Source organism: Rhamphochromis longiceps, linkage group LG14 (assembly GCF_057381845.1).
Source record: "Rhamphochromis longiceps isolate RC_006_pf linkage group LG14, R_longiceps_female_GT1.1, whole genome shotgun sequence".
NCBI lineage: Eukaryota > Metazoa > Chordata > Actinopteri > Cichliformes > Cichlidae > Rhamphochromis > Rhamphochromis longiceps.
The window spans coordinates 36,297,363-36,323,745 of record NC_140570.1 but is presented as its reverse complement, the minus strand read 5'-3'; the positions used below and the strand labels follow the sequence as shown (position 1 = coordinate 36,323,745).

The 26,383-nt window shown below is 40.9% G+C and overlaps 1 protein-coding gene across 3 annotated transcripts in view; it reads right to left on the bottom strand.

The window, feature by feature from the left end:
* Nucleotides 1–26,383, bottom strand: part of nova2 (NOVA alternative splicing regulator 2) — an 86,927-nt gene that overhangs the window by 12,418 nt on the left and 48,126 nt on the right. For 2 of the 3 annotated variants that reach the window (XM_085380181.1, XM_085380180.1), the window contains one exon: nt 15,236–15,402. In XM_085380181.1, coding sequence (XP_085236307.1) covers nt 15,236–15,402 — 167 coding nt within the window. Of the gene's footprint in view, nt 1–15,235; nt 15,403–25,467; nt 25,913–26,383 lie in introns of those variants that run through there. The other variant, XM_085380182.1, reaches the window with a different exon arrangement.

The window sequence follows — 26,383 nt, the reverse complement described above, 5'->3', positions numbered from 1 at the left end:
TGTTGCAATATGTGATCCTTTTCTCTTTTTGTGCACACAAGACAACAGAAATAGAAACAAACAACCTGCAGCAGATGTTGTGGACTTCTGCTGCACATCAGCCACCTAGCAAATAAATGAATGCCCTGCCTGGACTGCTATCTGTGGTCTGTCTGAGTGAGAAAAATGCTTATTAAGTGCAGAAAGAGAGACGTTAGGTCGGAGAAATGGGAGGACAGCGAGCGGAAAACATCACTGAGTTGGCATTGATGAAGACAGGGGAGTAAAATAGGAGAAAGAGATGGTGGAAGGGGATTATTGATTCAACAATCTGAGATAAAACATGAGCAGAGCCACAATTTTTTTGTTTTCTGGCTTTCCATGTAGAGCACGATGGGGAAAAAAGAGCAGGAAGACAAGGTAAAGAAGAATGTAAAGGCCATTTCATTATTTTCCCTGTCTGACACTTCTCCTTTAACCCCCAGCCCCCATTTGCTGCAGTTTTAAGCCGTGCAACATTGTGTGGAGGCAGCCTCGATTACAGAGGCTTGCTGCCACGCCGAATCCCGTGTGCTCTGCACTGCAGCTTTCTGTCAGGCGGGAGATGAATTTACATAGAAATAGAAAATTAGTGAGAAGCATGAAGGAGGGAGCGGATAACAAGAGCAAATTCAAACCTGCAGACGGCGCCACATTTTTGCTTCTCACTGCTTCAACTTGAATATTAGCAAATTATCTTTTGCCTGACCGTGTTTGTTTGTGAGATGTTTCTTTGGGATTAACAGGTTTTTTTTTTTCTTTTGTCGGTTCGTCATTCCTCTCAGACAGAATGGAAATTTGTAGCTAGTTTCTATTGATTAGCAAGCTGTTACGGCGAGGCACAACACAGCGATGCTCCTTCAACATGTCTCTTAGCGTCCTGCTGCTAACGGAGGCTTCGCTACAATCTGCCGTCCTGTGTAGATTCAGGAGAAGAGCAAAATGCTAACAAAGTGTGAACACTGCTGAGGCAGAGCGATTTTAAGGATTCCTTCCTAACACAATATAGTTTTAATACTATAAAGCACTGAAAGAGAATGGGGGTGAAATCATTCATGAAATATTTTCCTTTATTGATTTGAATAATATTACAGTGAAGTCACAATAAATGTGCTGTGCTAACATAGCGTTTTATGTGCTTTATGTTGTTGTTGCATCATCCACCCACTCACACCCACATCACTGGTGACTGAGCTGCAATATAAGGTGCTGGCCTGCCATTTGGAGCGTCAGCGTCTTCCCTGTGGACACTTCAACATGTGGCGCGTCTGGGGACAGAACTGCCACATTTAGTAGAAAACCTGCTCTACCACCTGAGCCACAGCAGCCCGTGATATAAAATAATCAACCTGATCTGTAGTACAGCGCACCCAACTGTTCTACATTTAATAACTCACGCACCTCATTCATTTGGAGAGAAGTTAAGTGCTTTGGTTATGTCACAACAGATAATCTACAAACTCTCAGAGGTCACACAAATGTGTGCAATTTTCAGTATTTGTTATTTTTTAATGACTGAAAGTGTTTTGAAATTATAATGTGTCATAATTCAGTCCAGATGCGTGTGTGATGGGAAATGATGAAAGTTTGAAAATCATTAGAAAGACTAAACATGCAGGGATACTGTGCACAACTCATGAAGACCTCACAAATCTTGAACATGAATTTGAATCTTTTTTTGTTTTGTTTTTGTTTACCAATAACTGATTGTAATTGACTATCAAGGCCTTTCTAAATGTCTCTTAAATGAGCCCTTGGGCAATCTTTTCACATGCGTTTAGACATTATGTTTAACAGTATTTACTTGGCTGCCGTTTGGTCAAACTGTTTATGGTAACCTTGATTTAAAATGTTCCTTTAGTCTAATCCAGGGATGTCAAACTCATTTTAGTTCATTAACCACATCCGGCCCAATTTGATATAAAAGGGAGCTCGACAAAATGCAAACCATAACATAATAAGCTATTGCAAGTACATTCTGAGCATGAAAGAAGAAAGTTTAAGGAATCACCCATTTACGAAACTGATGATTCACAGCCTGCAAAATCTTGAGAAAAACAAGCACAATTTTAACAATATGCCTAAGTTTTTCCACACTGACTCAGTTCACTGTCATTACACAGAAATGCTACTGTTGTAAATCAAAGAAGCACCCTGGCGCTGCGCCTTGGCTACGCCATCCTCCTTTGGTGTGGTGTGGCAGGCCGTGGGTAATGTCTTTTTCAGTAAGACGGCTGTTAGAGATGATTCTGCAGCCTCTGGTTAGGGTGAGATTAGCAAACGCACTCGTGATCTGATCCTTTCTTAACACGATGCAGGAAAAATCTTCATGGTGTAAAATACTGTCAAAACTCTGCAAACACTCATTCTAATCTGAACAGATGATTATGCTAATATCTACTGCTAATAAGTTAAGTAACAGTCAAATTTTGGATGTAAACATTTGTACAGATATCCTCTAAGCTGCCAGATTTGTGAAAAATTTGAAAAAATAAAATAAGATACCACTATTTGGCACTGCCTTAGATTTCATACAGCGGTCTAACCGTACATCCAAAATTCTGTTCAGGGGCAACGTTCTCCGGATGGTTGCTTTGCAGTGAGCAGATGAACCGGGTGGGGGTGAAAGTAAAGATGAGGGATAAAATAATGAAGCGACAACCAGCAGGAGAACTGCAGAGAGGAAGGAGCTGAAAAGATTTTACTCATGAGCCCTTTCATCCTCTGCACTCTGCACTGTAACATTCACACACACATCCACAGAGTGTCGGTGTAGAAGTGGGAGGATAAACAGTGGTGTACAGTGATGTCTGCATCCCTCCTGGTGCTACCGATCACATCTACCATCTTTATAGCCGACTGATTCTCTGCTAATGAGGTTCTAGATTTGTCTCCACTCCTCCTCCGCTTGCTTCACTTTCTTTTCTCGCATTTATTTCTTTCCATATTGTTGATGCTTTTTCCTTTTTAAGGTTTCATAAACGTTAAAACATCTGTCAGTCCCTTAAAGCTGTGTAGCTGTGTACTCTTTGCGTCTTTCCTTATGCTGTGCTGTACTGTTGTAATTTTCCACTGTTCATTTCTTTCAATTTTCTGTGTTCAGTAAAGCAAAGCTCTTCTTGCAAGGTCAAACACAACTCACTCCCACTCCCACACACACACAAACACACACAGTTTTAATATGAAATCATCAACTTCATCCTGCTTTTATTTAGCTGACGCTGTTGCTTTGACTCGCTCCAATGACCGACTCAGCCAGGCAGCTCCTACCTACCCACAATCCCATGCTCCCAGCACCTTTCTGCAGAGCTGCCACAAAGAAGATTATGTGACAGTTGGCAGCACGCAGGCAATCTCTCCTACAGTGACAACTCTTTCATTATTTCCCCCCGTTAGCTGCTCAGGTTTAAAGCTTTTTGTTAAGGTTTCAGTTTTTTCTACGTTTTCTGATCTCAGGTGTCTCCTGTTTTCATTTGATTTTTTTCCCCTTCTCTTTGAAGAGTTTTATATCTGCTGGGAGAAACTTTCTTCCACAGAGCAGAGGAAGGTCTGGCTTCTATCCAGCTGCTGACAAGAACGCCCTACGGCTGCAGCTGCTAGGCTGAGGTCAAAGGTCAAAACCAATCTCCTGCTCGTGAATACACTCATGCAAATAGTTTGAAGGAGCAGGGATGTGAAGTGTTGACTTCAGCAGGGATGCCAGCTTAACAGATAAGTCCAAATCGATATTGGGATGATTGGATTCAGGAACAACTTGGAGCGTGTTCAGGGTCTGACTGTTGGGACTCTCAAATAAAAAGTTCAATTACCACAGTTCAAAACAACAACACGAGAGATGTTTGGGTATTTTTCTGGAACTGATTAGTTTGTCACACTGGGTCAAATCCTAACTCGACAAGTCATAGACATTAATTGCTCTCATTAATCTCCTTCCACCAGTTCATGCTTTTAAGCAATAAACTCCAATAAACCTTATACATTACTCACTGGATGTTCAATGGATATCTGTTACAGGAAATAAGTCTCCAACCTAATGTACAAATAACCAAATAACTGTACAATTAAAAATAAATTATAAAGTAGAAGACATAGAAGAAAACACTAAACTGAATCCTTCAGTATTTTGTATCTGCTGATGGTGCTGCAGAAAACATCAGCGGTGAATGACACTGAATGAAGAGCTCGCAAACATTTGCCATTTAATATATGGACAAATAATTACTAAGATCTGTCATAAAACATATTATATTACTGTGATCCAGAAGGAACCTTTGTAGCTACTAGGTGCTTTAATAAATTTGTTAAAATGTAGAAGATTAATGAAACGTTGACAGACTATAATTAAACGCCCTAAAAAGATGTTCTTGCTTGCTGCGATATGGTCCACTTGTCTCCACGTCCTTGTGTTTAAGCAGGCAGGCTGAAGGAGACAAACGCTTTGCTCTGCTTCATCAATCAAAACGTGTCACTTCACTTTGTGTATCAACAAATGTGTGTACGTATTTGTTTTTTGTCTCGCATAGACAAGTCAAAGTGATAAGCTAACAGGGGTGCCGGGATCACCGAAGCGTAACGATCCAAGAGAGCGATGCTTCATTTCACGAGCAACCTTAACGACTAGCGCAGACACATGTACGCTCACAGACACTGCACGTTGCAGTAGCTTGTTAGGGCTTGACCTTGATGTGCAGACATATTAACACGCAGCTTTTACGGCCAGCTGCCTTTCTCGAGTCATTCCCTCCTGTGTGTGTTCAAATTTCATGAAACACCAAATCTGCAAAATGGTTTCTCTGGAATCTCCTGAGGTGTAAGAGGCTCCTGTTCCCATTCTGATTAGCCGAAAACAAAGTCTGTGCACGTTTATTTAGAAAAATCAGGGTTGTATTGTTTATTTGAGACTTTTACTTGAGCACCAACACAACTCGGGGAACAAAAAAATCAACTGAGGATTAAGAAACATCTAATAGCACGCCTGCTTTTCACATGTACATTTATCCAAATCCCTGCAAGAATTCACTTGCATTTATCCTTTCTGTTTACTTCTGACTGAAAATATCCAAATGGCATTTATGAATGCAACACAACCTCTACCTGATTTTAGCACGCTGTTCCTTATTAAAATTTAGGATTGTCATGATGTAATGATGACATTGTGTTACAAACGTTGTGTTGCAATCCATCCAGGTCACAAGGCCATTTGTCAGTGTCATCAGTGGATGCTAACATGAACACACACACACACACGGCTGCTCACACACATCATCATGCACCGATTCACAGTTTCATCCATATCCATGTGAGAAAAACAAGGACAGGCAAGCACACACAAACAAAGCAAAACACGCATGTTCTCGGCGATCTCCCATGAGCGCACGCGCACAAACATGCAATGTGAGCGGACGGCGAACAACTGTTGAGGCTGCTGCAGTTTGAACTTTGAAGTCTTAAGCAGGGGACTTTAGTTTAATCTGCCTCCTACTGATCCACAGGCTTAGTCACCTCTCTCTCCCTGTGTCATCCCTCTTTTTCCACCGCTCTCACCGGCTTTCTTCTTTCATTCTCTGGCTCGCCCAGAAGCACAGAAACCCCCTTAGAGGTTAAAAATACCAGAATGACAGAAGAGCTGGGCTACAATGACCAACAGCAAGAGAACATGATGTTAACTTGGACGCATATACAGAACAGACTCCTATACATACCCACGCACATGAATTTATAGCTCGTATACCACATCATCTAACTTTCAAAGACCTCAGGTCTTGTTCTTGCTCCATGATGAGGGTTTCTCTCCCGAGAAACTGCCGTCACAAGTGCAAGCGCAGAGGGAATATGTGCGCAACGTAAAATTACATTACATTTTCTTGCTTTTAGAAAAATAAAGCTGCTTCAAGGACATTAAGCGTTTTTGGGGGTTAGTTTTAAGCATCATTTTTTCTTTATTCGCCTAAACCCCCTGCATGTTAGGTCACCAAATTGAAAATATTTCCATTTGCTTACATTTAAATGCAACGCGTTAAAAAACGTAGATACAAAATGTACAGATGTGGTCTTTTTAATTTGTTTTTAAGCTTTTCGGGTGGGTGTCATGACAAGGGAGCTTTTGACTTATTTCAGGGGATTTAAAGGGAGTGTCTGAGCAGCAGGAGGATTATTCCTGGCTGTCATCCTGTCCTTCAAAACAGGTATAATGCAGAATTACTGATGTGCAGTTTTTCATATATTTCAAAATGTTTTATTTAATTCTAGCACATGAGTTTGCAATATGCTCTCCACCTGTGGTATTTTTCCAAGAGTATGATATTTCTAAAGTTCATGTTGGAGAATTAAAGCCTCTTGTTTACATTTTGCATGCGTCTTGATCACAGATGAACAATAAAAACACCAACCTGATCATAATAAAGATTTGGCAGCAGTCATCTATCGCTGAACAGAAAGTGAGCTAAACCTAACTGAACAGAATCTGAATAAGATGGTGTTATGCATTCAGGAATCATTAGACATGAGGAATGGTAAGTTTGCAAATATTCATTAAATCCCCCTCAGAAGCATTACAAGACCATACCCAGAGATAGGTTTTTTCTTCCTCCACACCAGCTTCAGTCTGCTGTTATATGAACCGCTTCTTGGCTGGGGGAATATTAACTCAGAAGCATATACACTCAGAGACGCCGTTAGCTTGCTACACTGGAGATGAAGACGAAGGATTAACTGCAACTACTTACAGATAATGTAGAAAATGAAAAACATTGTTTTAAATGGGGAGAAACCATAAGTCTGTTTGTGTGCGGACCAATCAGATGGCAAAACATGAGACGGGGAGATCAAACTCATTACGAAGCCTCCTTCTCTTCTTTTCTCCATGTGTGAGATATTTCCTTTGCAAGCACATCACACCTATTAAAAAGCTTCATCTTTCTTTTTTTAATCAATTCACACACATATGTCTGAGGAATGAATGAGATCACACCCTAACTTGATAATTCTCTGCGTGTGTGCGTGGTCTACACCCTGAAGTACAATGTGAATTTCGGGCTGAGATAATAAAACGCAGACAATCATCTGTCTTTGGAGCAGATAAGCGAGACAGAAAAATAGAGAGTGCGCCTGTAATCGCGCTGACTCGGCAGCGAGGCAGACGTTGCAGATTACAGGACTGACGGGAGAAAAAAAATGGATAAAATGTTATGTAAGAAAGCAAATCGCAGAGTGTAAAATCCTGCGTAAAACATCTGCACCTTGAATTTTGACTGAATTTAGCCCTAAACTAAAGCAATGACAGATATTTTTTATATATTAACAGCCTACATGAATACATCGACTGCCTCTTATCTGGAACACCTACATCGATCCCGATCTTACTGCAGTGGAGGGTTTTGGGAGCCTGGATTTAAACATCTCTGAAATGAAACCTAGGAACCAACTCACCTCGCCAAGTGGTTTGTTCCTGACATCTGAAGTAACCGATGAAAAAGTCTGTTTAACACGAGCAACTTTTAACCATAAATCTTGAATTTGCTTCTCTTTGTTTTCTCTTTTTGTCTTTGTTTAAGCACAAAGTCATAGTTTGGTTAAAAATAGAACCTTTTACAATGTTAAACACATCTAAATGTAATGGAAGCAGCACATATTTATATGCACTTATTCACACAGCCACTACAGGCTGCTTAACTTTGAAATGCACCTATAAACAGTAACAGCAGCTTGCACAAATTATTTTCAGGGGTGGGGCAGTTACTGATAACCATGAGGAAAAGGCTGATGAGGTAAATCACGTCCTCCAAGGTACAAAATACTGGGTTGGGTTCCACCAACTGGTCGAGTTGAGCTAAACAATTCCTGTAGAAGTACACAAAAAGGAAACCATTTGGTTTGTTACCAGAGGAATTAACAATAGATTCAGGCAAAACCTTAAGGGCTAAAAATGAATCTTATAAAAAGTTAATTGATAAAATAAGAATGTGATCTTGTGGAGCAGGAGTCTGTTTACACCACTTTATGATCACAATGCTTTTGTCATTCATGGTAGCCAACAGAGGTCAGCTTTTTGTGATGAAATGATCAGCCGATCCTATAATGCCAAAATCCCGGGTGCATTCATTCACTGATCAGCAGCAACAACACAGAACTTTTCCTAACTGTTGGTGTGTTTGACTCATCGTTTGGCTGAAGCTGACTTATTCCTTTCTTGCCAACTAAGCTGCGAGTCTTACACTCCACCTCTATCATCTGACTCAAAGTGAGCCAGGGGCCTTCCATGTTTTCCTCGCATTCACGGCACACTTCCTGTGCAGGCCTGCAATAACAGGAAGTAGGAAACAGGTGTTTGCAAAGGAGGTGAGAGATCACAGGAAATGACCAAACAAAGTGGCTGCTTGGAAATACTGGAGCTGATGCGAGTAGAGGCATGTGCGTGTGTGTCTGTTCACTCTTTAGCGCTGCTGTTATTACAGCATAACAATGTTAAAAGGCTACTGCTGTTTTCAGTCTGAATAAAGGCCAGCTTGGTCTGAAAATAGCCCCAGAAAAATACCACAACAAAACCACAGACCATTTGCAGATGATCTCACAGGGGACACAGCTCCGAAACGGCTGCTTATATCTAAACAGCATAATGCAACAGTAACAGGGGAGAGGGCATGCTTTACTGGCCATATGAAGTAGGTGGTGCTTTACTACATCGCCCACAAACGCAGTCTGGGGAGTCTCCAGGGTGCTTTGCCTTTAAACAATCACTGATGTTTACATTCGTCTGCATAGGAAGGCTTTTGCGTGAAGAGTGAATCAATAATGCACATAAAAAGAGGAGGTAACTGCTGGTAATCTAAAACATCATCTCCCACAAGTTATAATTTTAGCAAAACGACAGAATGTGAGAGACTGTTAGAACCACATAGTGAGAGGAGCAAATAGCACAAAAACACCCGAGCTGTGTTGCCACCTTCACAAATCTACCTGCCTAAAAGTGACCAACATGTGTAAGTGGGGATGGCAATAGTGATTCTTTTAAATGGGTCATAAATAAAGTATTTATCATGGCTTGCTTCAACTCTTAACTGGATATGTGATTAAGAAAATGGATGGATGGGTGGGTGGATGGGTAAATTCTAATCCCTTGCAGACTCCACAGACCTGTAGTTGTTATGATATTACTTTCTACTCTGCTTGGAGGGCACATTACATAAATGCTCAGTGGATCTCAGCGTTTATATAATGCTTGGATCGTATTTTCCTTCTGGGCAATATCCCTCCACAGATTATCACACACTGTCCTTATGATCTTTTACAGATGAACTGTCCTTGTAGCAGCGAGAGGACACATGCATATGGCCTTTCATTTAGATCACTGTGATCTAAGCCCATCCATCTTACAGCTGTAAGTCTAACACTAAAGTTACAGTTGCATAAAACAGAAGATTATGCATTTCGATACAAAAGAATGATTAAATTAATCAAGTGGATAAATTAAGCTACCTAACCAGTACTGTGTCTCAGTTCAGATACTTCAATTAATACTCTTCCATGTGGTAGACTATATACAATATACCTACTTGGTAGTGTGGTGGGTGAATTTTGACAGAGTAATGATGTTTTAAATCTAAGACAGTAAACTGTGTTTACTAGTAATGACCACTGCAGCATTCGACTGTAGCTGTGATGCTAGCTAGCTACTTTAGTTTCACAACATGACAACTTGTCGAGCGTCTGAGCAATTCATCTTCATTCAAAATATAAACATGAACACCAAACAGTCCTTCAACACTCTTACAGTAGATTTAATCCCTGATGTAATTCTGCCATCGTCACCAACGCGTGTCTAGCAGTGACAGAATGCTAGCTAAAAGCATGGCTTCCTCCTACTAGCTTAAAAACTGATTGATGCTAACCCCCCTTCTGCACAGAAACCACACAGGGTGAGAAGTGTATAATTCACAAACACTTAACTGTTTGGGAATTATGTGCACACACATCTGGATGCACTTCATGTAGCTATACTTTTCACAGTTAGTGCACTTTATGCAATGAAAATAGCAAGTGGAAGTGTGGAAGTGTGATTGGAGATACAGCACATTAAGGCAGAGGAGCTAATCTCCTAACTGTGTTGTACTGGGAGGAAATAGTTGCTTATAACTTAAACCTTTGCTTTTAAAATAGGAGAAACTTCCTTTATTTTACTTAATGGATCAACGTAATCTATGTAATCTATGAAACTCCAACTTTATCTAATGAGATACATTTTCTAATGTAGGTTAAAGTTAAAGAAAAAAAAACTTGTTTAATATTTGTGCATCAACATATATGAGTGAATTTTGAGAGCACTCACAATCTATGACTATTTAAAGATGGATCAACACTGTCCATCGTAACATTAGCACGTGCCACAGTGTGAAGAGGGGCATGGTGGTGTTTTACAAGAGTGCAGTTGGAGGTGTAAACAAAGGCAAGCAATGAATAATAAAGGTAATGAAATCCTTCAATAAATTCTCTTCATATGTACATCACTTCAGACCTCATTAAAAGAATTCACCCAGCTCATAAATCACTTCCTCCCCGGTCTGTCGTCCCGTTATGCGGCCTTGAAGTGCGGCGTGCTGTCTGTCGGTGTTCTTGTTGCTGTTTTTCTTTCTATCAGCAGCTGCTTATTCCACTGAAGCTCTCTGCCACTCTGCAGCTGTCGGCTAACAAGAGTTCAGATCTGCTTCCAGCTTTCAGTCACCCACTCGGCCAGTCAGGCTAGCACTTTTGGCTCTGTTTGTCTTCTCCCTTTCTCGATCTATCTTTATGTCATCTCCTTTCACACTTTTTTGTTTTCCCTCTTTGACCCAGTCTTTTGTTCCGACATTTTTCCTCCTTTCCTCCCACAGACACCCTTCGGATATCTCAAATTCTCACGCTGCTCCCCTCTTTTTTCTGTGCCAGCTAGTCCTATGGGGTCAAACACTAAATGCCAACAGCAAATGCTACAACAGCCGCGGCCTCGACAAGAAGAAGGAGGAGAGGACATTTTATCCAAAACCAGAATAGTCGACACAATCGGCAGCCGCACTACACGGGGCGCCAAGTCATCCTTCAGAGGCACATGTGTATGAGTGTGTTTGTAAATGAGATCCATTCAGCAGGTCAAAGTGAGTTTGTCTACAATGGGTTGGACAAGCGTTTGCACAATGACAGCCACGCTTTTAAAATGCTGTGAGGATCTACCAAGAGTTCTCATCTTACTAAGGACAACATTGCATTTGTGTGTATTTATGTATGGCTGTGTATTGTAGTGTGTTTGGTTACTCATCGCTGACAAACTATCTTCCATGTTACATTTATGAGTATTTTTCTTTGATTTTTTCAGTTTTAAAGACAGAAACTAAGATACACTGTTCAACTTTTGTTTGATGATTTTTACACCACATGTAATCCTCCCAATTATCTGGACTTAAGTGATACTACACTAGCTTGTGATCGTACCTGGAAGTCACGAAGTAGAACAAGAAACCTTTTGCTTGTTAGACAAATGTTTTTACGCTTACATTATAGAAACACATAATGTTTTAGATGACCTTGTGTGTCCTCTTCATTTTTATTATAGTGTTATAGGATAGCAACAAAAACATACCAGATATCCCTGAGGGGTTAATGTGAAAAATGTGCAAAATTACAATAGCGTAGGAGTTAGCGTGTTTGCCTAACACACAAAAGATCTCCAGTTTGCAGACAGGAGGAAACACAAACCCCAACATTGTGCCGTGGGGATCACAAGCTAGTGTAATCCCACTGCTGCTGCCAATCCTGGGTAAATGGGAGATTTGTGTCAGGAAGGGAGTCTGGTGAAAAAGGACTGTGCCAAAACAAAAGTTTTATTAACCTCACAGAAATATTGTAATTAGTTGAACAAGAAAATTGTAATTACCAGAACTAAATCGTAGCGCAAACAAAAGCAAAAGTTGAGAAAACTGAAACAGCCAATCAACCAAGTTGCTTACAAGTTATGAGTTTTCTCAACTTTTTCTTTATTTACAGTGAGTATCCGGCATGGCCGAAGAGGCTATTTTAGTGAGGGTGTTCTCCTTCTATGTGTGAGAACATGTCTTTTATCTGTGCATTGTCAAATGCTGCCCAAGTCCATTTGACTGCCTCTCTAACATGGTATAAATAGCCTAAAGAGCAACAGGGGATTCATCATCTATTATAAGTATCTAAATATCAACAGCTATTAGCCTGCCTGTCTCCCTTTGGCTGCTCGTATCATCCAAAATAGCATTATCCAGCTGTCGGTCAGCCTCCGGCTCAGGCTCATGATGCACAAGCGGCAAATTGGACATATACACTAACTGTATACGGAGGGAAAGAAGGACACTTGAGTTAAATAAATAATTCAGATTGGAAACTGGAAACAGCTAACCTTGGTCAGTCCAATAGTAACAAAACCGCCTACAATCTGTGCAAAAACTGAAGTGGAGAAATTATAATTTGCCATTTCTCACCCAATAACTTCCCTGGAGCCTGCAATGGTTGCCTGGCCACGGAAACCTGAGTTTGGTGTGGAAAAACTTAACAGGCCGTAAGACCATCTGTCAGTTTCCTGAACTGCTGCACCGACTACAAGCCAAGTCTTATCGGCCAGCTTCAGTGGCTCACTCACTTATGCTCTCCTAACTGAATGGGATGGAAGGAGATAGGTACCATGACCCATGGGTGTCGCATACTTTTCGACATATAATATGCCTTTCCAGTACTACATATATTAAAATGATGAAATTAACTTTTCAGACACAGGGAAACAAAACACCAGATGTGCTAATGCGCTTCAGCATCGTTATCTGCATGCAGCAGCTTTTAAAACGCAGCAGCCTTTTTGAACAATTTGCCCGTTTGAGTTCAACTCTGCTGGGTATGTGTGGGCTCGAGAATTCTCTGTATGAGTGTGTGTGTACCCAGAATTGATTAATTATGCATAAAACTCTCTTTATAACGGCACCTCAGAATTGTGCACTCTGCGAAAACACCGTCTCTGAGGGCTTTGTTGTGTGTCTGTGTGTATAAAAGTCTGATAACTGTAATTATTCAAAACTATAAAGGCGTAGCGCTCCTTCCCCTCCCCAGCCCCCAAATTCTGCTCATGACAGAGGATGAGAAATCGCAAACAACGAGGGAAAATGTACGCAACTCTAATGCAACACCCGGACTGAGAGCAGAAGAAGAAGAAAAATAGAAAATTCTGGCATAAAAATAGTTTTTCACTCTGCAGCACACATAATACATTTAGATTATTTTTTTAAATGTGTGGTTGCTTTAACAGCCTTTTAAGTATAGTTTACACTTTTTAGTGTCTAGTGCATTGTGTGTGTGTGTGTGTGTGTGTGTGTGAGTGCCAACAGGCATGGCTGAATGCACTGTCTGGCAAGCCTGAAGAGTCAATAGATGGAAACAATGCCAGACTTGACTAATCAATGAGACCAATCATGAAGAGAGAATGATGATAATCACTTAAACAGATTGGGATCATAATCAATGTGGCCACCCTAATTGTCCTCCATTACACAGCTGGTATTGGCACTCACATTTAGTTGTGCGATCAGCAGTGGACTGAGTCTGTGCGAAGCACTGAACTCAGAGTTTCTGGGCAAACAACAACTTAGTGAAATGGTGACACTTGTGCTGCTTCTGACTTTTGAGTGCTGCTCCAGACAATATAGTGTGGGGCGATAACAGCGGTGTATGTGCTAAAACCACAGTCCTGCTTTTAATGCACTAACCTAATAATCAGCCGCAATGTGTTTGATGAACACTGATGCACTGTGATCAAAAGTTATATTAGAAATGTCTTCTCATATCTGGATCTCGGTGGATGGACAGTTTCTTCCTAATGTCACAAATTAAGTTAAAGCCTTTGATGCATTCCTGTACCACCGAATGCAATATTTCTACCACTACCAAAGTCCAGGGGTTTAAAATCTGTATGGACAGAAACACTGAGCTACCTACGCATTACACCTAGAGAAGCTGCTTGGTCATGGAAAGCCACGAAGCTCCTGGCGCACAGTTTTTGTGCTGATGTTAATGCCAGAGGAGATTTGGAGCTCTGAGGTTGCAGATTCAGCAGAGCGCTGGTGACGTTTCTGCACTTGGTCAATCCACTCTGTAACCTTAAGTGGTTTACCACTTTGTGGCCGAGTTGCTGTGGCTCATATATGCTTCCACTTTGCAGTAACACCACATACAATAATCACAGAATATTTAGGTGGGAAGGAATTTCACACTGATTTCACACTGATTGCTTCAAGGTGGCTTCCTTTTAAATTGCCTGTTGTAAATTCAGTGAGCTCATTAGAATGACCCATTCTTTCACACATGTTCCTAAATGTAGAATGCATAGCTAGGTGCTTGGTTGTATATACCTGTGTCAAACTGGGAACATCTAGATTTAAAGATTGCACCCACTACTTTTTTTTCTTTTGCCAATTAATATTATGAAAATATAACAACACACACAGTTAGAGATAAGAACCCGAAATAACTCAGTAAGATTAGCTATAAGTCATGCCCACACTGTGTGTGTGTGTGTGTGTGTGTGTGTGTGTGTGTGTGTGTGTGTGTGTGTGTGTGTGTGTGAGTGAGAGAGAGAGAGAGAGAGAGAGAGAGAGAGAGTGATCTGGACACTTGCTCACACTTCCTCCCTTAGTGGGAAGTCATTTCCTGTTGGGATGATTATTTAGGGATTTGGCACAGTCAGCATGTGTGTGTGTGTGTGTGTGTGCGTGGTGGGCAGGCCTGCAGTTGATGTCACGTGTTCATGTTCATGTCCCATAAACTGCAGCCTGTTTTATGTTCGCATATTACAACGAATCTCATCTAATTCACTCTCTTTTTGATCTTTCCACCTTTTTATAAATATTTCCTTCTAATATTACTTTCTCTACTCCCTCGCTCTCTCTCGTCCTCCCTTGTGTGTGTACATATCTGTTTTGCCATCATTGTTTTCCCTCATGTTGTGCCTCATTCAACTTTACTCAGGCAGAAAATCATAGCCCATACACAGAAACAAGCACACACACAGTTCGCCATTCCAGAGAAAACCAAGGAAACCAGTTCGTCTCCTCCCTACCTTACACACCCAGCCGCCTCTCACACAAACACAGCTAATAAACAGTTATTTAAAAGAAAACAAGAATTCATGAACATTAGTATTTTATTGGCTTTCCTTGCATCCTATAATGAGACTGACCTGTTTGACTCGGTCCGGGTTGACGGTGGTCTGCGGCTGCAGGATGCTCACCGGCTCTGTCTTCTGGGTGCTCTGAGGCATCTCCCTCACCTTCTCAGCGATGAAGTCATGGACACCATTCAGTGCCTCCACAGTCCCCTGGATCAGACACACACGCTCTGTTGTGCCTACACAAACACACACAAACACACACACGGATGGGTCAGTGTGTGAGCTTAAACTGGTGGCTAGTGGTATCGTGATCATCATTTCAAGCAAAGATAAATAATAATCATCACTTGTCACGATATGAAACCATTCAGATGAGTACTTTTAATCTCTTGAGTACTTTTATGAATCAGCGTGCTGTGCAAGCCTGTAAAGCAGGGTGGCAGCAGCACACCACAGCTGAGCGCTACTGCAAGAAACATGCAGAAGAAGACGGCAATCCTTATAATTTAGTCAGCAGTTATTTCTATCAATGTGATTCCTATATTTACAAGATCTTTTTGAAATTATGACTGACTGTATCCCAGCTTTTTTCTCAGCATTTCAGAGAGGTTTCTGCAGCTTGGTGGGAAAGCACAGAGAGCAGGTAGAGGTTTGATGTAACGCAGCTCTCTCAGTTTAACTTGAACGTTCAGAATTTTCTGTTTTCATCTTCTTTATGCTGCTGAATAGAAATAAAACCAGCCATGGCACATGCTTCTATTCAAAAAATAACAACTGTGAGATAAGAAAAGATCGCAGGAAACTGTAATGATCCCCACTGGGAAATAACACTGCAGCAGCGGGAAATAGCAACAAAGAGAGAGAGGGGGTGAAAACACCAACTATCAAGAAATAGAACAAAAGATCGAAGTGGAGAAAAATGAACTTTGTATAGGTGCTGTTAAAAAACACAACAGAAAACCTAATTACAAACTTGTAATTACACAAATAACAAATGAAAGTATTGATTTAATACATCGTGCGTTTGTATATTTGCCAGGGAGAGAGAAAGCTGTTCGGAGTCAAAGCTAATTAGCCGCAGTGTCCACGAAAGCTAGTAAAACATGATATTCTTCACCTCACAGAAAAAATCAGGGTTCATATTTCCTCTCTCCTTCTTCTGAACATATCAGCATCGCTCAGTTTATGTCTGTTTCCAGGATTTCGTCCAATCAGGAAATTAATCCCCAGGGCACAAGAAAAAAAATCAAACATGCTGTAATAATTTCCAAGCTTCTGCTTCAGTGTGTACACCACATGTGTGTGTGTGCATTAAAACTGAGCATCGGCTCCAAATAAGCTGGACAAAGTACATCACGCAGAGCTGTGGATGCACGGGGGATTCGCCCTCCACTACTTCAGCAGGAGAAGAAAATCAAAATGCAGCTTTTAGCTTCAGTTTAATGACGTTTGCATCTGCTAAAGATTAGCTGCAGAAATTGTAATAATATACAAAAAAACCCACTTATATGGCTTTTGACAGAATCGCAAAGCACATCAGTTCAGGATTAATGTCATGGACATTATTACCGTAATGCAATTTTAAAGTGTAAATTAAATTGAAAAGCCTGTACTGAATTACCTCTTCACTGTATTGTTTCTTGATGTAATAAAAGAGGAGTCAATGCGTAAGATTATGATGATTAATAAGACCGGACAAAAAACACAAATTCTATATGACTTTTTCTTCTTTTTTGTAATGAAATCTGATAAAATAATGCAAGCAAAAACTTTTATTAAACTGGAACTCAAGCTCCACGGGGCACAAGATGACCTCATAGCAATGTGCTGGAGGAGCAGAACAATGAAAATCAGATAGGTTTCTGCCTAATGAAAATGCATACAATTGCTATAATACACGCTGTATGCAGAGAGAAGGGCAGACAGACACAGAGGAGAATTTAGGCCAATGCAAAGCCTCTCAGACCGGCTGCACTTTAACAACGCACTGAAACTAAATCTCTTTCTTTCTATCATTTACTATCACTCTCTCCTCTTTTTTCTACTTTTTTTGTCCTCACACACACTTTCTTCCTCACTCTCTTCCTCCATCCCTCACTATATCTCCCTTTCTCTATCCCTATTTCTTCACCCTCTCTCATCTCTCTCTTTCCCCCTCCCCCTTGAGTCCAGTACTTAGTAGGATCTGCTCTTATCTCGGCCCAGCAGCGTGTCATTTAGCTCTTCCTGTCCCTTGCCTCTCCCTGCATTGTTGGACCGTCTCGGTTTGGCCCAGCTTGGCCCTGTGTGGCAGCACTGGAGAGGAGGGATTGTGGGTTTTAAACTGCTATATTTGTGCAAGGGTGTTGGGAACTGATGACATATTGCAGAAGCCGAACAAGAGCTTCTTTAGCCAAGAGAGACTGTTTCAGTGCTTTTAGGATTTTGTTTGTAAAATTCTGCACAAGGAAACATTTCTAAAGGGTGAATATGTTAATTAGTGGACAGCCCTCAGATGAAGAGCTGCACATGCAGAATGAAGAGGTTGTGACAACTGACACTAAAAATAAAACACACAGCACATTACGCATTTGCAGAATTTGGCTACCTGGCCTTGCCGAACCTTTGCAATGCCTGTTAGCTTTACAGCGGTATTACTTCCCATTCCTATTTTTACAGTTTGGTGACAGCAGTGACAAACAGCCTCTGATGACAGCAGCTGAACGCTTCAGTTTGAGCGTGACGACAGGCCAACAAATCAAGCTAAACATTGGCAGTTCTCAGTTGTAGCCTCGCGCTACCGTTGTGTTGGTGAACATTTCTTTCTGCTTTTTAGTGAGTATCAGTGAGCGGAGCGGCATGACCATCGGAGTGTGTGTCTGTGTGTGTACGTGTGTGACGATACTGAGGAAACTGGGCCTCGTCTCTCCCTGACAGCTGGTGCCCTCTGGGTAATCTGGACCCGTCCAATCAGAAGCAAGGATTAGCAGGCCATTGTCTTGGCATGAGTGTGCGAGTGTGGGTTTGTCTTTATGTGTAGATTGTAAATATGGGTACATGCATGTGTGTGTGTGTGAGACTGTAGCAGAAAAGGCCATTCTGTCACTGGAGATCATATTGAAGCTGCCGTACAGCTGTGCTGCACCAACAAAGACCTGCTTAGTCCCATTACAAAAATATTCACACAGAGATCAGTGAATATGCATTTAATAAAAAACACATTGTGCTTTTCATTGCAGGCCAAGCGGATCCCAAAGCACTGCTATAATTTCTTGCACACCTTTTTTTCCCAGACTGGAATCAAGAAATAGTCCCTGAGTCATTTTTGTGTTAGCAAAATAAACTTTTTGGTTTTTGTGAGTAATTTCACATAATCAAGTGTGGCACTCTAATGTGTAACAGCACTCTAATCACCATCTTTGCCTAAACATTTTCTGGAAATGAAACTCACATTGATTTTCTTTCCTCACTTTCTAGCATATTGGATTTTAAGAAAAGGATATACGGATTTTTGACTTTTGAAGCAGTGAATCGAGCTGTGAAGCAAACAGGAAGTAGGCTCATATCTCAGCAACTGTTTCACGCATTGACATTAAACTTGGTGCATAATTTGAAGCAATGGGGTTCATTATCACTGTGACACATTACCACTCATGTAAAGTTATTAAATGTATGCATCCAACAGATATGGAAAAATTAGAGCATCCATTTGGAGTTGTGTTATTTGAACAGTTTTTAGTTTTCTTTCTCTTTGGTCTTCAGCTCCTGAGATAAATTAATGTCTTTGTCTTCTGGTTGTTCCACGTTCTTCTCCCAGCCAGTTAATAAATTAGACTGTCAGCAGGTAGTTTGTCTGATGAAAGACTGAGGAGAAACCAAACGCCGTTCCCACACACTGCTACAGCCCTGAACCACTCTAGACATCACCAAGCAGACGCACATGAAGAAAGCGTACGTCCGACTCGATCAGATCAGAAATTTACCTGCCAGCTCCCTGCTACAAAGTCTGTATGCTATCCGATTAAGCGTGTGTGAGAATCAGCAGGTAATTGTCTGGTGAATTCACAGTGAGGGAACAGGCATCCTGCGTCCTGGCTCCAGCATGCGCTGCTCGGGCAGCTCCCTCGCCTAAACCAAATTGAGTATCTCCAATAGTGACAGTGTGTGAGAAGTGAACTGGCTCTCGCCTGCTGTGTGCTACATATGAACAAAGAACAAACATAAGAACAGAAAAGATGATAGAAAGATGATATCCTGACCTTATTTCTCCCAACATTAACCAAAGTTCATGTGCAGACTTTGTGTAATCTAAACTTATGGAGCTTTAAACTTTAAACTGTACACACAGATTTTACCATCTTATCTGGAAGTTGTTATCTCACAAAGCAGGAAGACTGAAAAAAATATATATATATTTAAAAAAATTTAATTTAGCTGCTAAATGAAGAGACACACGAAAAGGCTGCTGATTATGTTCATGTTTTAAGGGGCCGTTTGTGTTTTAATTATCATGCTCATTCTCGTGTCTCAATGTCTTATTTCCCTGCAGGAAAAGCGTAGACAGTGAGCAACATACAAATGCCAAAACAGCACCAACATAATAGAATTTATGCATCCCTCAGAGAGCGAGCTCTGTTGGCAGTCAGTTCTACGCCGGTGCAAAAACATCACTATGTGTTTGTGTGTGTGTCTTTGTATATGACTTGAGCATTTCCCCTTGTAAAACGAACTTCATCATTTGACATTTTAACGGCTGGAAGCTTTTTCCAGACTTGACATGCTGCAGCTGCTGAAGTAATATCTGTTCAATGTTGTTAAACCTTCTGTGTTTACATAATGTTTTAAGGGCATTTCTTAGACACAGAACACAGGGCAGGAAGAAAGACAATAAAGTCCTTATTTATAGCATTGCTATTCACGAGTGTGGACATAGTGAAGTTGTGCTTTCTTACTATGGTTTAAAAACTGCAGGTGCTTTCATGCGGTGTTGTCAGGCCTTGCTGGTAACGTTTTTCACATTGCTGCACGGATAATTGAAACAAGAGCAGTAAAAAGAAACACCAGTTACACTTACAGCAACAACAGCTAGGCAGCACCACTGAAATGCATTTCATAATGAGATAATGTCCCCAAGTTTTGGAAAACGTGAGTGCAAAGATGACAAAAATCAAACATTTATGATTTATGAACAGAGCACAAATAAATAGACTGGAGCAAACCACAAAGGAGCAAGCGTTACAGCCTACGAAACACATCAGAGACACAAAGAACTAAGCTCCAAAGTTTCAGGTCAGGAGGTTGGTCAGTTCCTATCATGAAACACATGCAACAGTGCCAGCAACAGCTGAATGATGCCACCGAGTTCGAAATAGCAATGAAATCTATCCACTCGTGCTGCTGTTTCTATTAACTAACTGGCAATTGTTTTTCTGGATGCAATTTACTGCACAGGTTGCAGCTACTAGTCTGGTGTCGCACAGCACAAACCGGCAGCCATAAAACACAAAACCCCGACAAGGGTCATCCCCCGGAGCATTAACTTCTGGAAGAGGGTGACGGTGATTGGAAATGAAAAGTAAGAGGCTGTGAAATTCATAACAGACGTGAACTTCAGCTCGCAATTTCCACAGTGACCAAGTGACCCAACAGCATTTCGTTCAACACCAGAACACTCATCATCATCATCATCATCATGATCCAGGCTGTGGACTCTGGCAGTTGTTTTTATTAAAGTCTAACTAACATGACTCACTCCTTCCTCCACTGCTCTCTTCCTCCTCCTCCACCTCCTCCTCCTCCTCTCCCTGATGACCAGAGCGGCACCGTAGGAAGCAGACTGAAAGCACAGAGAGCTGCTTCTCCTCTGATTTCTGACTCACAGCAACATATGTATGCTCAGTATGGTGATGCATACTAAACTGTAAGATGACTGACACAAGAATGTCCCTCTGTGCTAAAAAAAAAGAGAACAATAACAGCCACATTAACACGACAGAGATCAAAGAAACTATCCTGCAGTGGGAGGGGACACGCATGTCCTCTGCTACTGGAATACTGAAAACGGAAGAAGGAAGACGCTTAACGTTTGCTTTGTTTACAGTGAGAATACTTTGAACGAGGGTAATGAATATGAGATGAGGATAACCGTGCAGTAAGTATTGTGGGCTTGCACTGAGTACACTGATGTATTTGCAGTGCGTCCACTTAACAAAGATGTCTCTCTGTCTGTTAATTGAAACAGAGCGGTCAACCTACAACCGGCAGCCATGATTCATTCTGTCCACTCTTGTCCAGCTGGGGGTGGAGACACGGCCACTTTGGGGCTGCTGTAGCTGAAAGCACTTTGCACGGTGACTGAAATGTCACACTTGCTCCTGTGGCTTTAAAAGTCAAAGATGTTGAAAATGTGCTACCTCGGTAACATTAAAGCGAGAAAAATGACATTATCCTCTCTCCGATCCTATTAACTTGCATTCTCAGAAATGAGCTAATTTGATCTTAACGATGTAGTAAAGGCTGGGGTAGTTTTGCTATTTTTATTGTTTTGTAAAATGCCTCCTGCAAACTTCCAAATGTACAAAAACAGTAAAAATCTGGAGGCCAAGCAATTCATTTGCTCATTTTGGTGAATTTTCATATACAAATGTGTGGCTTTGTCTGCAACATTTTAATGTGGAGATGGTTTTATATAAATCAAAGTGCTAAAGTCAGGCACCCACTGGCAATTTAAACTATAATGGAACATAATGCAAGTCTTTCAAGCAATCTGCATTACGTTTGAATATTTGTTCCTCTAGTAGATCGATTTTTGTCATTTAACATTCCTCCTGCGTTGGCATGAAAACCGACATCCTTTCCTCTTTGTTTGGTAAAGTAAGCTCTTTAAATGTGCAGCTGTTCACTTCATCAATAAATATGTTCAGTTTCTAACAGTGGCCTTCAATTTATTTTTCAGTTAATTTATAACTCTTGACTGTATCAGTTCACTTCATTTTCAACAAATAACAAAAGTAGGCATTAAGTTAGCCAACTTGTAAACAAGAACAAGTCTTATGAGCAGGACCTATGCCCTGCATTTCCCTCAAAATCTAGGCCTATACAATTTAACTATAATTCTGTTCTGAATCTCTAATGAATAAAACAACAAATTAATAAATGATAAATGATAAGCAAAGCCTTAGTAAATCCGTATGAACTCAGTCAGTCCTCAGTGGATAAAATGTCCTGATCTAGTGAAGCAAATGTTAAATTAAGGCAGAGATTGGAGGAAGGTTTGACAAGATGAAGCTGCAAACTGTGTCTCTCAGGAATACTTTCTGTTAATAAATGTACAGATCATAATGTGAAAATTCTCCTTAAAAAGTGAGACAGCTGCCATGACCTGAAAAAACGTATTTCTTCTTGGTTTATTAATGTTGTTTTCCAGCTCTAGCAACCACTAAAGGCGTAAACAGTCTGGTTTCCACCACAGCTCGGCTGAAAACCGGCAGCAAGTGCGGTGAACGTGCGAAACAACTTGTCAAATATATTCTGGTAATTTCCTGCAAAGTGACTCATTTGAAAAAAAAAATCCCCCGAGAGCTCTCTAGATCCCCGAAGTTCCCTGTTTGGAGAAAGTTTTCAAACTTAAAAAAAAAATTAAAAAAAAATATTTGGGAAACATCAGAAAGGAATAACAGAGACGAGATGTGACAGAAACGCCAGAGGTCCTGTGTTCACAGGTACACGATGTTCATCGCCTGCTGTGCCAAGATGTACAGCTTCTTTACTTCCAGCACCCCTCTGATGGAAAAAACATCAGTGGCAGAGAGAACGACAAATGATAGAAAGAAATACAGAGGTTCACACGACTTCTGTCACATCTAAAAAACATCAAGCGAAGAGGAGGGAGACGCAAAGGCAAAGAAATGGACAGAAACGCAGAGAGGGGGAGGCAGATCAGCACAGAGTCACGATGCCGATGTCAAAATGGAGTGACAACAGAGAAAGAGGGGGACAAACAGAGACGAGGAGGGAGAGAGACAGCCTGGGATGCAGAGAGGGAAACCTTTGTGAGACCTGTCATAACAAAGTAATGTCAGAAAAACAGAGACTAGGAGAGACCAAAGAAGCAGAGATTCTGCAAGATGTGCAGAGAAATGTTGGCTTTTGCTTTGAGCGTGACCTACATACGATTTATAATTTACCTGAACATCACTCGTTAAGTTTGTATTATCAGTTGATTAATAAAAAAACAAATATCTCTTGTGGTTACTTATTTGCCTTTTCTCTCCTTTTGTCTTTTCTTATTTTGTTGCTGATTTCTTTCATTCCTCTACAAAGACAAATTCACGCCACAAGCTAAAACTGAGAGGGAGACAGTTAGAGAGACACAGACAGGTGCAAAATGACCGAAAGCAGGTATAAAGAGACAAAAACTGAGGCGAGAAGACGGCCACAGTCTGAGCGGGAGAGAGAAAGTGAGTCTCCATCTCTTAATATAAATAACCTCTAAGGCTTCATTGGAGCCGATTGGAAGCACAGTGAGACGTGGCGCTGGTTTAATGTAAGCTCATTAAACGGATCTCCTTAGGCTGCGGATAAGCTCAGGTTAACTGGCTACCTTTGATCAGATCTGCTGGATTAGCCGTCTGTTAGGGGTGCAGTTTAACACCTTGTTGTTTTAGGGGTTTAAAGAGTATATAAAGTAGCTTAGGAAACTACAGTAGCCAATATAGAACAGCAGACAGGGAGAAGTTTGATGGGAAAAAGAATAAATTTAAAGACATGAAGGTCACAAATTTAAAATTGAAGTTTGGTGCAGGAGGTGGTATCTGACCTCTAACTGGCCTCCTGGATTCAATCTTTCATCGAAGCTACTCTGACATTACAAGTGAATATCTGACCAAGTCTCATTCAAATGCGGTTATTACATTTCTTTAGCACACCTTATTATGTGCCTGCTATTATTAAATCAATATCAGTCCATTATTAAAATCCAAAGATTCAAAGCAGCAGGAGTTTGGTGAGATACGTTTCAACTCTGTGAGCTTTGTTAACGTTTCAGCGCTCAGTGCTCATGTTTAGTCGTGCATATTGTCACATGTGTCTTAAAAGTATTGCTTTAAACTTTTAAACTTTGCAAACATACAGCTGAAGAGGCAGGCACTGGATTTTTCAGTAATTTACAACATTTTTCAGTTTTGATTAGTACAAATTCGGCATTTCTTCTAGCAATACAATTAAACTCCTTATCTTTATGATTTATTCAACATTTTACCCATTGATCTGTTTTTTAATAGTCAATCTTTCCAGTGTTATAAAGCAATAGAGTAACAGAGTAGCCTTCTTAATGTTGCCCAACAAGCCTGTTAACTGACTCTAATAGTTTTTCTTAAAATTAATGAACTGATAATTTATGTATGTATGTCTAATTTCCTCCTGTCCCACAGTAAGACCAGCACTTTGAAGGGATAAAAGGGCTGAAGCTGACCAGTAGGCCTCTGTCACAAGAGATGGATGGATTCATTGACTGAAACCTTAATAAGCCAATAGAAACGACTGCACTGACTTCCATATTGAGTTACAAAAGGTGTATGGGCCAAACAGCTGTTCCAGCTGTGGGGGCAAAAGCAGAGGCGTGGGACCATGCAGAGGAATAGAGGGATGGAGCGAGATAGAAGACTAGAAACTGTTGCAAAGTGTTGCATAACTCGTCGAAGTTTTGTTCGAGTTGGTCTTCACTGTTTGACTGATCCTGCTCTGTTACCTAGGCAACTAACAGTATCACCCCTCTGACCGTGCACACACAGAAACGCACACTGTTGTGCACATACACCAAACACACACTCTTTTATGCAGCTGGGCAGCTGCTGGTGATGTCATGAGTTGTTTTTCCAAAAAGAGTGTGTGTGTGTGTGTGTGTGTGTGTGTGTGTGTGTGTGTGTGTGAGTGAGAGAGAGAGAGAGAGAGAGAGAGAGCATGACTGCATGTGCTGATGTAATCAGGGGCAGTAAGGAAACTTGGACCTGTTCTCTGCTGCAGCCAACCAAGTCTTCATTAAAATGAAGAGAGGACAGAAAGACAAGAAGAAGAGAGAGAAGAAAATGGAAGGAAGGAAGGAAGGAATTATGTAAAGAAGGAAAAAAGGAAAGAAGAGCTGACATATGGAATAAGAAAAGACAAGGAGAAGAAACCAAAGAGAAGGAAAAAGGTTCAAGGGGGAGTCGCAGAAAGAAAGCAAAAGAAATCAAAGACGAAAGGAAACCAGAAAAACAAAAAGTTCTAGAGAAACATTAAAGAAAAGACAAAAATAAAAAGTGCGTCCCAGCACTGTAGCTTACGTGGATGAAAATGTGATGGTTGCTTTGTAACAAGCTGGCACAGAATCATCTGGTCTCCCCGAGTGCCCACGGGCCTGTAACACACACTCTCCCAACAGCCCCCACATTATTTACACCAGACAAAATCATGGTCAATTAGGAAAAACATATTAAATCCCGGAGTTACCGTGGACAACTAGCCTGGGGGCAAAGCTTCACTGGTCTTTATTGAGTTTTACTGGCTTTAAAACAGCAAAACAGGAAAAACTAAAGTTTTCATCAGGCTGAGGTGTGAATAGTCTCGACATAAAATGTTCTCTTTCCAGATTACGGCGTCCACTCGACCTGAATGCTAGTTTTTAATAATAAAATCCTTTTGTTCTCAGGCGTGCTCGCTGTGAATACTACCAATCAGCACTAACAAGAACCCAGCAGAACAAAGCACGACTAGAGGTACCACCTTAAGTACAATATCCAAAAACACACACAATAAGAGCAATCCAACAAGAATCTGAAGAGGTATTGTACAAAATCATTTAGAACCGAGAAAGACAGGATCATAAAAAACTATAAAAGCATCAGATGCTGCAGAGGAGAGAATGCAAGCAAATTAATCCATAAAAGGCCAACTTACACAATGATCTCAGTTTTATAAGTAGTTACTCAAATTATTGCACCTAATAATTATTCAGCATTACTATTTTTTTCATAATAAACTCTGGCTTGTGCAGCTCTCTTCTTTGTTGGAGGACCTACTCAGATAGTTGTGCCGATCCTTTCATCCACGTTCTTTGTTTTTAAAGCAGCCCAAGGTACTGTAAAAACATGGTTTCCTGTCATCCTCTCTCCCCTTCTCTCCCTCACTGTTTCTGCTCACTCATTCTCCCCCATCTCCTTCCTCCCCCATCACCTCCGCCCTCCCCCCATCTTTTATCTG